This window comes from Populus euphratica, unplaced genomic scaffold (genome assembly GCF_000495115.2).
Source record: "Populus euphratica unplaced genomic scaffold, PopEup_1.0 scaffold71.1, whole genome shotgun sequence".
NCBI lineage: Eukaryota > Viridiplantae > Streptophyta > Magnoliopsida > Malpighiales > Salicaceae > Populus > Populus euphratica.
In genome coordinates this window covers 473,992-487,028 of record NW_011499949.1, presented here as the reverse complement: position 1 = coordinate 487,028, position 13,037 = coordinate 473,992, and the positions used below count along the sequence as shown (strand labels likewise).

The 13,037-nt window shown below is 30.4% G+C and overlaps 1 protein-coding gene across 1 annotated transcript; it reads left to right on the top strand.

The window, feature by feature from the left end:
• Positions 1–8,921: 8,921 nt before the first annotated feature.
• On the top strand, positions 8,922–12,825 carry LOC105137820 (Protein kinase superfamily protein). Its single transcript, XM_011043708.1, is given in 12 exon segments — positions 8,922–9,055; positions 9,912–10,098; positions 10,100–10,242; positions 10,244–10,387; positions 10,602–10,637; positions 10,639–10,765; positions 10,859–10,909; positions 11,002–11,184; positions 11,320–11,413; positions 11,892–11,974; positions 11,977–12,607; positions 12,694–12,825. Coding segments are annotated over 10 exon segments (1,281 nt in total). The 5' UTR covers positions 8,922–9,055; positions 9,912–9,939; the 3' UTR covers positions 12,238–12,607; positions 12,694–12,825.
• Positions 12,826–13,037: the final 212 nt, after the last annotated feature.

The window sequence follows — 13,037 nt, the reverse complement described above, 5'->3', positions numbered from 1 at the left end:
AATTGTGTTTCTTAATTTATTTTTATTTTTTTATATTGGGTATGATAAGTTAACCTAGGTTGACTCGAGTTATTTTTTTATTTGTTTTTTATAAGGTTATCCTAAGTTGACTAGAGTTATTTTTTAATTAATTTTTTTTCAATTTCATGCTTCAACATTAGGTTTGTTGAAAATTAAATTTTATAATTTATTTTGATTTTTTTCTATAGAGTTATCTTGATATCATGGTCCGTGTCACAAGTTTGGAAGGTTAACTTAGATTGACTCATATTAATTTTTTTAATTGAATTGTTTTTCATTGTCATCATTTAACATTGAGTTAATTGAAAATTAAATTTTATAATTGTTTTGAAATGCTTTTTATGGCATTATCATGGTCTCATGCCTAAGGTTGTGGATTTGGCAGGTTCACCCGGGTCAATCTAATATATTTTTATTTTTATTTATTTTTTTTAAAGATATCATCTAGAATTTCTTTTTATTCAAACTATATTTTTATCAATAATCTATATTGTTTTTTGATCCACAATGTTGGCTTGGTCATATTAGGTTAACCCCAATATGGTTTAATTTTTTTCTACTAGAAAAAAATATTAGTAATGAATGAATATTTTTTAAATATTAAAAAAATTGATCTGACCCACAACATAGAATGGATAAATAATCTAGTACTAGCTAAAATAGAATTCTTTTGTTTTCTAACTTTACAAACTATTCAAAGAAATAGATAGCCTAATTGGTTAAAAGGAATAAAAAAAAGTATTTTTCATAAAGACATTTATTATTATTATTATTGACATTAATTAAAAAAAAACTAAAATATATGGTGCCTTTTCCTACACCATCTCATAAAACACTATACATTGCAACAATGTTTTTTTAACTTTGTTCTTTTATCTATTTTTTTTCTAATTTCATTATTTAATATTTGGTTTCTCAGGTACTAGACTTTATGATTTGTTGCAAATTTGTTTTATATGGTTATCACAATCTCATGATTTATGTCATAGATTGACGAGTTAATCTTGTTAACTCAAGTTTTTTTCTTTATTTTTTTTAATTATTACAATTTGCTTTTTATATGATTACCCTAGTTACATAACATATGCTATAGATTTGGAGACTTAATTTTTTTGACTTAATTTTTTTAAAATTGAATTTATTTGTTAATTTCATCCTTCAATATTAGATTACTTAAGAATGAGGCTTCATAATTTGTTTTCATTTGCTTTCTATGAGATTATCTCGGTCTCATGACTCGAGCCACGAGTTTGCGAGTTAACCCAAGTAGATTTAAGTTGTTTTATTGTGTCATGTTTTTAGATTTATTTATTTTTTTAATTTCATCTTTCAACAATGAGTTTATTGAAATGTAAAATAAATAAAGTTTAAGATTAAATTGTATATTCTAAAAATAACAAGTACCAAACAATATATAAATTGAAATTTGAAGAGCAAAAAGAACTTGTCAATACTCAAATCTAAATGAGTCTATTCTTTTTTCCTTAAAGTTATTTTTTCTGCTCTAAAATCTAAATGGATCTTTTAATTTCTTTTTTAACTACAAGCTAAAGCACTATTTCACAAAAGAAAGTTTTAATTAATTGTTAGGATGTTTCTCGACATATCATATATATATAAAAGCATGCAAATTAAAAAAAATCTAAATATATAAAAACATGTCAATGTAACTTAAAATGATGAAATTACAAAAAAATAAATTATGAAAGCCAAAATGCAAAAAAAAAAAAAATGCACGCTTCAAATGAATTGCACTCTTTAAATGAGCCCTATTCCTTTTAGTTTACTGTACTAGTTTGATTCTTGCACTAGGTTGTGAGATGAAATAATTTTTCTTAATGCAAAAAAGATTTTGGCATTGTTAACTTTTTTATACCATAAAAAAAATTAATCATAAATCAGAATGTTTATATATGTGTTCAATAAAATAAATCAAGAATTATATATATATATATATATTAATAAATAATAACAAATGTGATTGAATTACAAAGTTAAGATATGAGGTCTGATAGTTAATCTCATCATGTAATTTCATCACCTCATTTTATTTGACAAAAAAATTCAGTACAAAATAATGTAAATATATGTAAATTTCAAATCTAAAAGGCTTTCACTTGAAAATATATATTAGAAAACTATACAAATCATATCTTGAAACTTTACCTAAAAACATAAATTTTTAAATTGAATTAATTATTTAATGATAACTTCTCTAGGCCTAGTCCTTTCAATTATATGCAATGTATAGCCCACCATCTTTGCATATAAAGATTCAATATTTCCATGTCAAATGTAACTATAAAGACATCATCTATTTATACATCAAATATAAAAGAACTATAAAGTTTTAGAAATAGAGAAAGATACCAATCAAGGGTTCTAAAAAGGAAGGCAAGTAAAGGGCACAAAGAAGGGGAATGATGTGTTGAGTTATTGTCTTGCATTCTGTTTTTAAAGTTTTTTTTAATTGGTGTTTATAAAATATATCAAATTAATATATATTTTTTATTTTTTAAAATTATTTTTGATATAAACATATTAAAATGATTTAAAAACATTAAAAAAAATTTCAAAATAAATTTCAAAATAAAAAATAAATGGATAATTCATAGAATTTTTTTAAAATAAAAAATAAATGGATAATTCATAGAGAGTTTTCTTTACAATTTTGATGCTAGAGATGACGATGAGGGAAACAACAATAATGACAACGATGACAACGACGATGATGATAGTAATGATGATGATGGTGAATTTTTTTAAAGAGACAATTTGATATGAATAGATTAATTAAATGCATTGCTGTAGCTATAAACATGTATTATATTAATTATATATATAAAGAACCATGCATGGTTTTATACAATACAAGGTTGTGTTGGTTGATTAAAGTTTTAAGAGGTCATTGGAAATGATAGGTTAACATGTTAAGGATGGACACAACTACTGTGTTGAGTTTGTGTAATGATTTAAAAAGACATTATGGCTTAAAACCTGCAAGAAGAATGAGCATTATTAAAAAGCTGGCAATGTTTTAATATACAATAGCAGTAGGGGGTCAAATAGGAAAGTGCATAAGAGATTTCAACATTCAAGTGAAATTGTTAGTAGATATATAAAAGAAGTTCTAAAATCATTATATTTGTTTATTATAGATCCACAATTTACCAAGACCCTACGAGAGATTACAATGAATCCAAGATATATGCCACATTTCAAGGTAAGACCTAATTTATTTTTGTTGTTGTTTAAATGAATATCAATTATTTTATTAATGTTTTTAATTACTTACATTATTTTTTTTCTTGTAGAATTGTGTTGGTGTAATTGATGGCATATATATTCGTGCCTATATATTATCTAATAACCAAATCCTATTTATTGAAAGAAAAGGTTTACTTACACAAAACGTCATGACTGCTTGTAATTTCGACATGCATGTTTATGTGGGCAGGATGAGAAGGCAATTCGCATGATATATGTATTTTTCTTATTGTAGTATTAGTATAAAATATTCAAAACCATCATAAGGTTGTGATTTGATATAAATTGAAGAGCTAATAATTGAAGCTAGATAATATTCTTTTTTAGTTACTGAAAACAAATAGCATGTTGTTCTTATTTGCAGGAAAATACTATTTAGTTGATGCTGGATATCTCAATGAGTATGGGTATTTAGGTCCCTATAAAGGCGAGAGGTATCAATTACAAGATTTTAGATGTCGTGGATTACTAAGTGGTCTGGAAAAAGTGTTTAATCATACACACTCATCATTGTGTAATATGATAGAGCGTTCTTTTGGAGTATGGAAACAAATGTGGAGAATTTTGCAAAACATGTATGCTTATCTATAGAAAACACAAGTTGAGATTGTAATTGTATCAATGGCACTACATAACTATATTAGAAGTATATTGTAAAATGATGTGGTTTTTGCTGAATATGATCGTAAATCCTAATATATTGTAAAATGATGTGGTTTTGCTGAATATGATCGTAAATCCTAATTTTATTTCAGATGATTTTTTACTAGATCTTGTAGCTCGCTCACTCAGACAGTTAAGGATCACAAAAGCCTTCACGTATGGATTTTTTTGTACATGATAGAATTACAAATAGTTTGATGAAATAATAAAAGAAAACATAATGTACAAGGATTATTTTATGTGATGAAATAATAAAAGAAAAACATAATGTACAAGGATTATTTTATGTGTGTGTGTGTTTGTGTGTCATTTTAAGTAATTTCACAATCAAACCTCATTATAAAAAGCATATTAACCAAACACATGAAATTGTTTTTTATTCAACTCAATTTCAATCATAGTTTTAATAAAACAATTTAATTTATTAAACAAACCTCAACAAAAAGTGATTTTTAATCAAATACACCCAAAGACATCATCCTTTTATACATCAAACATAAAAGAGTTTGACTGTGAAATTACTATATATGTTGTAACCCAATTTTGGATTCACTAAGATTTTCTCGAATGTTATTTTATTTTATTATTCATAACAAAAATAAAAAAAAGAAAAAAAAGTTTAAAATATATTTTCTCGAGTCAACCGTATCTTTCGAACAAAACCAAGTTCACCGGGTCAATACGAGTTAAACCATGTCGATCGGCATAAAAAATGAGTTTCGGGTTAAAACCATCATTTTCGGTCAAAATCGAGTCCACCGGGTCAATACGGGTCTCACCATGTCGACTGGGATGAAAAATGAGTTTCAGGCCATTTCGGGTCCCCGAGTCCACCGGGTTAATACGGGTCCCACCATGTCGACTGGATGAAAAATGAGTTTCAGGCTGTTTCGGGTCAAAACCATTATTTTCAGTCAAAACCGAGTCCACCGGGTCGAGAGATTACTATTTGTGCAATTATTTGATACTGTTAATTTTATTTTCTACTTTTTCTTCACGGAGTAAAATATTGATTTTTTTAAAAAACAATTTAAAAAATACCAAAAATATCCCAACCGTTAGATCTAATAGTGTTTAAATCTGGGCCTTTGATTTTTTAGGATACAATAGGCTTTACCACACCAGATTAAAACTCAAATCCATCTCAGCCTTTAAAATAATCTTCCCTTTGATCCTGTTGCGCCACGTCATTAGGCGTACCAAACACTGGGTACACCGCGACACACAGGATCATAGCTAAGCCCATCCGGACCGTCCAATCAACTTGCAGATCAAGCCAATCACAACCGCACGATCCATTATCCGCAATCCAATGGTTCATAGCCTTCGGACACATCGGTGCACCATGCTCGAGTTCACACCGTAGCAAATCTCAAAGCCTCTCTCTCCTCTCGTCGGTGATTTTCTCTCTCTCATCCGATCTCCCATTTCCGGCCGTTTTAAGCCGCCAAACCACCATAGAAAGGTGCATCGCCTCCGCCATCGCCTCCTCTAAAGTAAAACCCCGACCGTTTTACGTGTTTTCACCGTCGAATCTGGTTGGAAAAAGGTCGCGACAGAATCGGCCAACCGGAGCTTCAAGTCGACAATTCTCCCTCATCAGCCATCAACGGAAGACGAAACCACTGTCATCAGAATCCTCTCCCTAAGATCTACCAGAATCGACCATTTGTTGGCCAGAATCTCAACAAAAAATTTTGCTGCCTCCAACAGTAGTCGCGCGTGAGCCCGATATCAAAAATTTAAATACCAAATATGAATTATGTCCATTACTATTACTTTTAGTAAATCAGATGTAACTCTCCTTTTTAGGGACAAACGTCGACATTTTAGACAAAGTCTCCTAATTTTAGGGACTGATTTTTAACGTGTCTTCTATTTTTAGAAATCGACGTTAACCATCTTAAAAATTTTTGCAAATAAGCTCAAAATATAATAGCATTTGAATCAAATGAAAAACACACAAGTAAAGGTAACCTTTCTCTCAAAGGATGTTTTAAGGGTGGTGTCTCCCTCTCCTTAATCATAATTAACCCAGTACCTGAATCTCTGGAACCAGTGTCTAATTTTGAATTTCTAGTTCCCTCAAATTACTAGATGGCGACTCTAATAAAAAAATTTATTGGCCCAATAAAAAAAAACTTATTCTTTTTGTTAAACAAAAAAAAAAGAGTGGAGCTGTCACTCGACGTCGTCTAGCGACAATATATACTAGTCAAGGGTTGCAGAAAGGGAAGGTAAGTAAAGGGCACTAGGGATAATTATTTTCAGTTTGAGGTTTTTATCTAAACTAATAACCAAACTGTGTTTTAAAAAAAAAAACAAATGGTTTCAGTTCATTTCAGTTATTTTATAGTAAAAATCAACGATTATATTATTTTTTGAGTTTTTTTTTATTTTCTAATAGATTTGGTTTTAGTTTGGCTTGACTGTTCGGTTTGGTTCGGTTTTTGATTTTAGGCTTATAAAACCAAAACCAAAACCGAATAGAACCGATTAATTTTTTTAAATATTCTAAATCTTTTTTCACTATTTGATTTTTTCAGTTATTTTTTTATAGTTTTGGATTGGTGAATTGGGTTGTTGTTTTGCGTTTTTATTTTAGGCTTTTTCTCTAAAGGTGTTTTCACAATGTATCAAAATAATACTTTTTATTTTTAAAAAATTATTTTTAATATAAATACATCAAAAAATCTTAAAAATATGTTAAAAAATTAATTGAAAATAAAAAATAAAATGAATTTAATTTTTTTCAAAATTATTTTTAAAATATAAAAATAAATGGATAATTTGTATATAGCGTTTGAGTTTTCTTTATGATTTTGATACAACTTGGGTTTTGTCGACCAATGGGACTTGTCCACGTTAATGCAACACTTCTAATTCCTTAAGGTGACCTTTTCCTTTAATATTTAACTAATATTCTAAAATATGTGAGGAAAGTTTGTAGTTTTTCCATGCCTCGTGCCTTTTTTTTTTGTATTTTTGTCCTCCTTTTTTGTCATTCTTTTCTGTTTTCTGGGCTTTACATTTTTTTTTCTTCATATTGTCTTTTTTTTCTTTTTTCTTTTTATATTTTTTTTAAAAAAATTATTAATTTTTTTTATATTAAATTGGTTGAAAATTTAGTTCTATAATTTTTTCTTTAAAATATTATAGATTACTATAATGTTTCCCTACATGACTTTTTTTTTTAAATGGTCTTTATCGATTTTGCTTCGTAGTTTTTTTATTTAAAATACTATGTATTGTTACAATATTTTTTCATATGTTTTTTGTTTTGCTACAGTGTTTCTCTATATGTGTTTTTTCAAAATTATCTTAGTCAATTTTATTTTATTTTAATATTGAGTTGGTTGAGAATTCAGCTTCAACTTTTTCCATATTTTTTTTCACTTTTTTGTTTTCTTAATTTTTTCAGAATTTTTTTTAAATTTTATTTTTTTAATATGCAGCTAGTTAAAAATTTAGATTTGTAGTTTTAAAAAAAAAACACTACGTATTACTACAGTATTTCTCCATATAGTTTTTTTATTTTTTTGTTTTTTTTTGTAGAAATATCTTTGTTGATTTTTTTTCATATTGAGATAGTTGAAAATTTAGCTTTATTGTTTTTTCTTTAAAACACTATAGATTGCTACAGTATTCCCCTACATGTTTTTTTTGTTATGATTTTTTTTTAAATTATTTTTATCAATTTTATTATTTTTAAAATTAAGCTGGTTGAGAATTATAACTGTAGATTTCCTCATAGATTACTATAATATTTCTCTACATGATTTTTTTTTTGTTTTTTTGTTATGATTTTTTATAAAATTTTCTTTGTTCATTTTATTCTTTAAATATTAATCTGGTTAAAAATTTAGTTTTGTAGTTTTTTTCTTTAAAACATTATGAATTCCAATAGTTTTTTTATATAATTTTTTTTATTTTTTTTATAAATTCACTACAATGCACAAACATGCCACAAGCCCGCGATATTGTGCGGGTATGACATTTAGTTATATTCTAAATGTTGGGAGAAACACTAGTTGTTCATTAAAAAAATTAAAAATGATTTTATAAATACAAATATTAATATTTTCTAAAATTAGTAAATGTTAAAAAATTTCAACATCACTCAAAAATTTAAAATGATAAAAAATATTTTTTAGGAAAATATTAAACTTTTGTAAATGTTTAAGAAAAAAATCTTATTATTTAATAAAAAAGAATAAGTCCAGAAATTCTAAGCCTACAAAATTTCAGAAATTTTCCAAAATGTTTAATAAAATATTTGGAATTAATGTTTAGAGTTTGAAGTTAGAATTCAAGGTCTGTGTTTGTGTCTAGGGATTTGAGGTTAGATTTTAGGATTAGGGGTTAGGTTTGTAGTTTAGATTTGAGGATAGTGTTTAGGGTTAGGGTTTTGAAATTTGGATTTAGAATTAATTTGGATTTGAGATTAGATTTTTTTCAAACCATGTTCTACAAGAAATTCAACTCAAACTATACTTGGCTTTATTTACGTGGATTGAATCAATTTTTTTTTAAATATAAAAAATAATGTTTAAATTATAATTTTTTAATATTATTATTAAATTTAATATAATAATTTAAACTAAAAAAAATTCAAATCTCAATTCTTTGCATAGCTAGAATTTAAATTAAATATCGAGGAAGTAACTCCAAAACAACTTTGTTAAATGTAAAGGTCTAAAGCAAAAAACAGTATCAAAGGATTAAAAAAAAAAAAAAAAAGGGACGTGAACCAGTTCAGCTATGAAACGAAGTTCATATATGGCGCCTAAAACAAATATAATGTAACGAGCGGATAAGTCACGTTCGCGCACTCCTAATATTGCGACAGCGTCAGTCAAATTCTCCTTACACCACCACCACCTCCTCCTGCATGCTCATTTCTGTATATATACATATATCTTTTTTTCCTCCATTTAAATACCCCTCCAAGCCTAGCAGCTGCCCATTTGCCGCCCCTCTACAAAATTGCATAAAAGAATCTGTTTTGATGTTGCGAGATCCAAGAAAGAAAAATCGTAGATCTTTAATTTGGTGGATTCAGTTTAAGCTAATATCGTTTACCAATCTCGTTTGATTCTCTCAGGTACATTCTTTTCTTTTTATTTGTGGATATGTAGCTTAAAGTTTTTTTTTTCAATATTTTTTTTAAAGTATTAGTAGGGCTTGAGATCTTTGATGTATAATGAGATAAATAGATCGATCTTGTGTAAAGTGATGTGGGTTTTATGAGAGTTTGAATGGCGGATCTTAAATTGGGACATGTCAGATCCATTTTCTAGAACATGATTGATTTATGATTTAATTTTTGGTAATCTGGAACTTGCGGATTATACTGTTGGTAATTTTTGGTAATTTGGAACTTGCGGATTGTACTGTTGGGTCCTGAATACTGAAAGATTGTATTTTTCTTAAGTGGGTACTCAATTACGACTTATGCAAGGTTGGAACATTTTGATTTGGTGATTATCATTTTGAGTAAATTTTAAAAATGCATGCCATTCTTTTGTTTGCTTAATGATTAATGGGTTAGCTTCTTTTCTTTAGTCAACTCAACTCAACTCAACTAGTACTAACATCAATTTAATGTGGTTGGCATCTTGAGTTTGCACTTTAGACAACATGGTCTATGTAAAAAGTTGATTTCAAATTTGTAGTTTTTTTTTTTCCTTGCCAGGTAATTTTGAATTGAAATACTGTGTTTGGGCTGGGGGTGTCTGTCCGTATACATGAGAAATGCTTCATGGAATGAGTGGAGTTATATTAATCCCAATAGGCTTTAAATTATACTCAGAAGTTCATGGTTGCTGGTTTATTCTTATCTTCTGAAGATTCCAGGACTGTTTTTCTAACAATAATCATGTGGTTTGTTTGGGATTACTTATTTTTGGGCTTTAAATTAAAATTCTAACACCGCCTCCTCCTGCGATAAATGTATGCAGTGCTTCCACCTTCCTCTTTATATTGAACATGTGGAGGTTCAAACATTTTACTCAAAAAGAACCAGCAGGGCTTGAAGGTCGCTCTCTTGATGTTGGCATTCTTAAGATTCATGTCCGAAATGCCATTGCGGAAGGAGGGTTTTCCTGTGTTTATTTAGCTCGAGATGCTGTGCATGCAGCAAAGCAAATATGCTTTAAAGCATATGATATGCAATGATGAGGAATCGTTAGAATTGGTGGTGAAGGACATTAATGTGATGAAAGCACTCAAAAGGCATCCCAATGTTGTCACACTTTATGCACATACCATCTTAGATATGGGAAGGGCAAAGGGAATTTTGTGAAAAATCTCTGTTCAGTGTGCTGGAGAGCAGTGGAGCAGGATACTTTGAGGAGGAACAGGTCCTTTCCATATTTAGAGATGTCTGTGATGCTGTTTTTGCTATGCACTCTCAATCTCTGCCAATTGCTCACCGGTAAATTTCTAAGTTCAGCTTTAATGTTTGTTATTGTGATCTCCAAAAATTTTGTAATCTACAGTTTGATAAACACACTGAACTCAATAAGCCTTTGTTCAAAATTTTGTGAAAGTATCCTGCATGAATAATCTTTATCCCTTTCCAAATTGCACTATTTGATAGTGCTAAGTAAGCTTTTAGCAACTGGTTAATTGTTTTTCACAATTTTCAGAGACTCGAATGCTGAGAATCTTCTGCTGGGGCCATCGATCGTGGAAATTGTGTGATTTTGGTTGCACCTCTACAAATCACAAACGCTTTGAGAAGCCTGAAGAAATGGGTATTAAAGAAGACAACATCCGGAAGCACACACCACCTGCCTATAGATCCCCTGAGGTTGAAGGAGATCTGTGCTTTGGGAAAAAAAAAAAATTGTCATTTTGTGGGGAAAGTGTTTGATTTCTGTCTTTCCTCCTTTTCTTGACTTAGATGTGGGATCTATTCTGGAGAGATCTTATAAATGAGAAGGTGGATATATGGGTAAGTGGATTGGATCGTGTGTTTTTATTAAGTTCAGTAACCTTCAAATTTTCCCTTCCCAACCAGACCAGAGTTGCTCTGCCATTTTTCTTGCGCTTGGATGTCTACTCTATCGCATATGCTACTTCAAGAGTGCATTTGATGGAGAATCAAAGCTGCAAATATTAAATGGGAACTATCATATTCCAGATTTACTAAAATACAACTTGCCAGTGACAACCTTGATCAGTGACATGCTTCAAGCATCACCAGATGACCGACCAGACATCATGCAGGCAAGCACTTTGGTTGACTGGAAATTCATATCCATGAACATAGGTTAGTTTTAGATCATCTACATCCATGGCAGCTTCTGGTACGGAGATTCTAACATTCTGCTTACTGATGCTGGGATTTTCCCATGGAAGTAGGTATGGTTTCGTGTTAATGAGCAGCTACCAGTTAATTTGCAGAAGTAGCTGCCTGATGGGCCACCTGAAATGCAATCTGCTGCTGTACATGGAGGTGAAGACTTTTTCCATGGATAAATCAAAGTTTGTTTTTCTGTTTAGTTACTTCCTTTCCCAGGATGAGACATCTGATATCTGATAAATTATCAGGTCTGAACTTGGTTAAATTCATTCAGAACTTTAAAATTTTAAATTAATCAACATCTTGGTTACTTTTTAGTAAATTCTTAAGTTTTATATTTTCTGGTTACTTCTATTCAACTGAATAGCCAAGTTGTATTGTTTTGACCTTGCTGAATGTGGAAATGATTTATTTATTTCCTTTCCCAGAATGAGTCATCTGATATCTGATAAATTATCAGGTCTGAACTTGGTTAAATTCATTCAGAACTTCAAAATTTTAAGTTAATCAACATCTTGGTTACTTTTTAGTAAATTCTTAAGTTTTATATTTTCTGGTTACTTCTATTCAACTGAATAGCCAAGTTGTTTTGTTTTGACCTTGCTGAATGTGGAAATGATTTATTTATTAGGTATTGCAAAAACTGCAAATAGGTCACCTCCAATGCCTCAAAGAAGTCCACCACCTCCACCTGCATCTAGGGTTGGGGGAGGTGGGGACAGCTTGGTGCTTTCTGGTCAACGCAGCTCGCAAAGGACTCACTGTTCGTCAAAGACAAGAGCAGACCTAACTTCGATGAAGAATCTATACATAACACCAAACGAGAGAGGAGTCACCCAGAGAATTACAGTTTTCCCAAAAATACTAGTCCTGCTAAGCAGGAAAATGCACAGACCCATCTTGCTGGCAGGAGGAATGTGCGTAATGTAATGTATCACATGTGCCCAAGGATGGTGCTTCCAATGACTTTGAATTAACCTTTTCTCAGGAAGAAACAGGCATGGAAAGGCTGAAAGCATCAAAACCAGCTGCCACGTGTTTATTTCAAGATGAGACTTTAATACTTTTGATACTGAATTTGATAGCAATAAGCTCAGCTCTAGAGTTAGTCGTGACAAAGGGGGAAAAGGAAGAACGTTAGAGGCTGAAATAGAGAAGCTTGAAGAGCAGCTGAAGCAGGTAAACTCTGAGAAGGCTGAAATAACTTCGAAATTTGAAAGGCTATCTGCCATTTGTTGATCCCAGAGACAGGAGATACAGGAGCTCAAGCAAACTCTAGCTGCTAGAACTCCCTCACCTAATAAATACCAAGCCTCACCTAGAATTCAACCATCTGCAAGTCCTCCGGTATTATTTTCATTAATGTTTTCACCACTGTATTTGCAATAGAGACTGTCTGTCCATGTCGTTTACTTTATTTATTCCCATCACAGCAAGAAAAATCTGACTGGAGTACCCTAAGCCTAGAGACAAAGTCATGGCAAGCATTTGCAGATGATAAGAAGTCACAGAAGCAGCATCTTTCAAAAGGCAACAGTCCACAGTCCGTTAGAACCAGAAATGCACACCAGAAATAAGCAGGCTGCTGAATTAACATCCGATTTTGATTCCTGGGGTTTTGGATTAGAGAATTTTACAGCTGTCCCAGCCACCAGCTCCCAAATTCCAGTGTCCAATACTGAAGTGAGTGTAGGTGCTTATAAGATTATGGTGAGCAAGCCAGCTACTCAACCTGCTGGATGGGCTGGTTTCTAGCTAAGTCATTTGCGAAGCCATA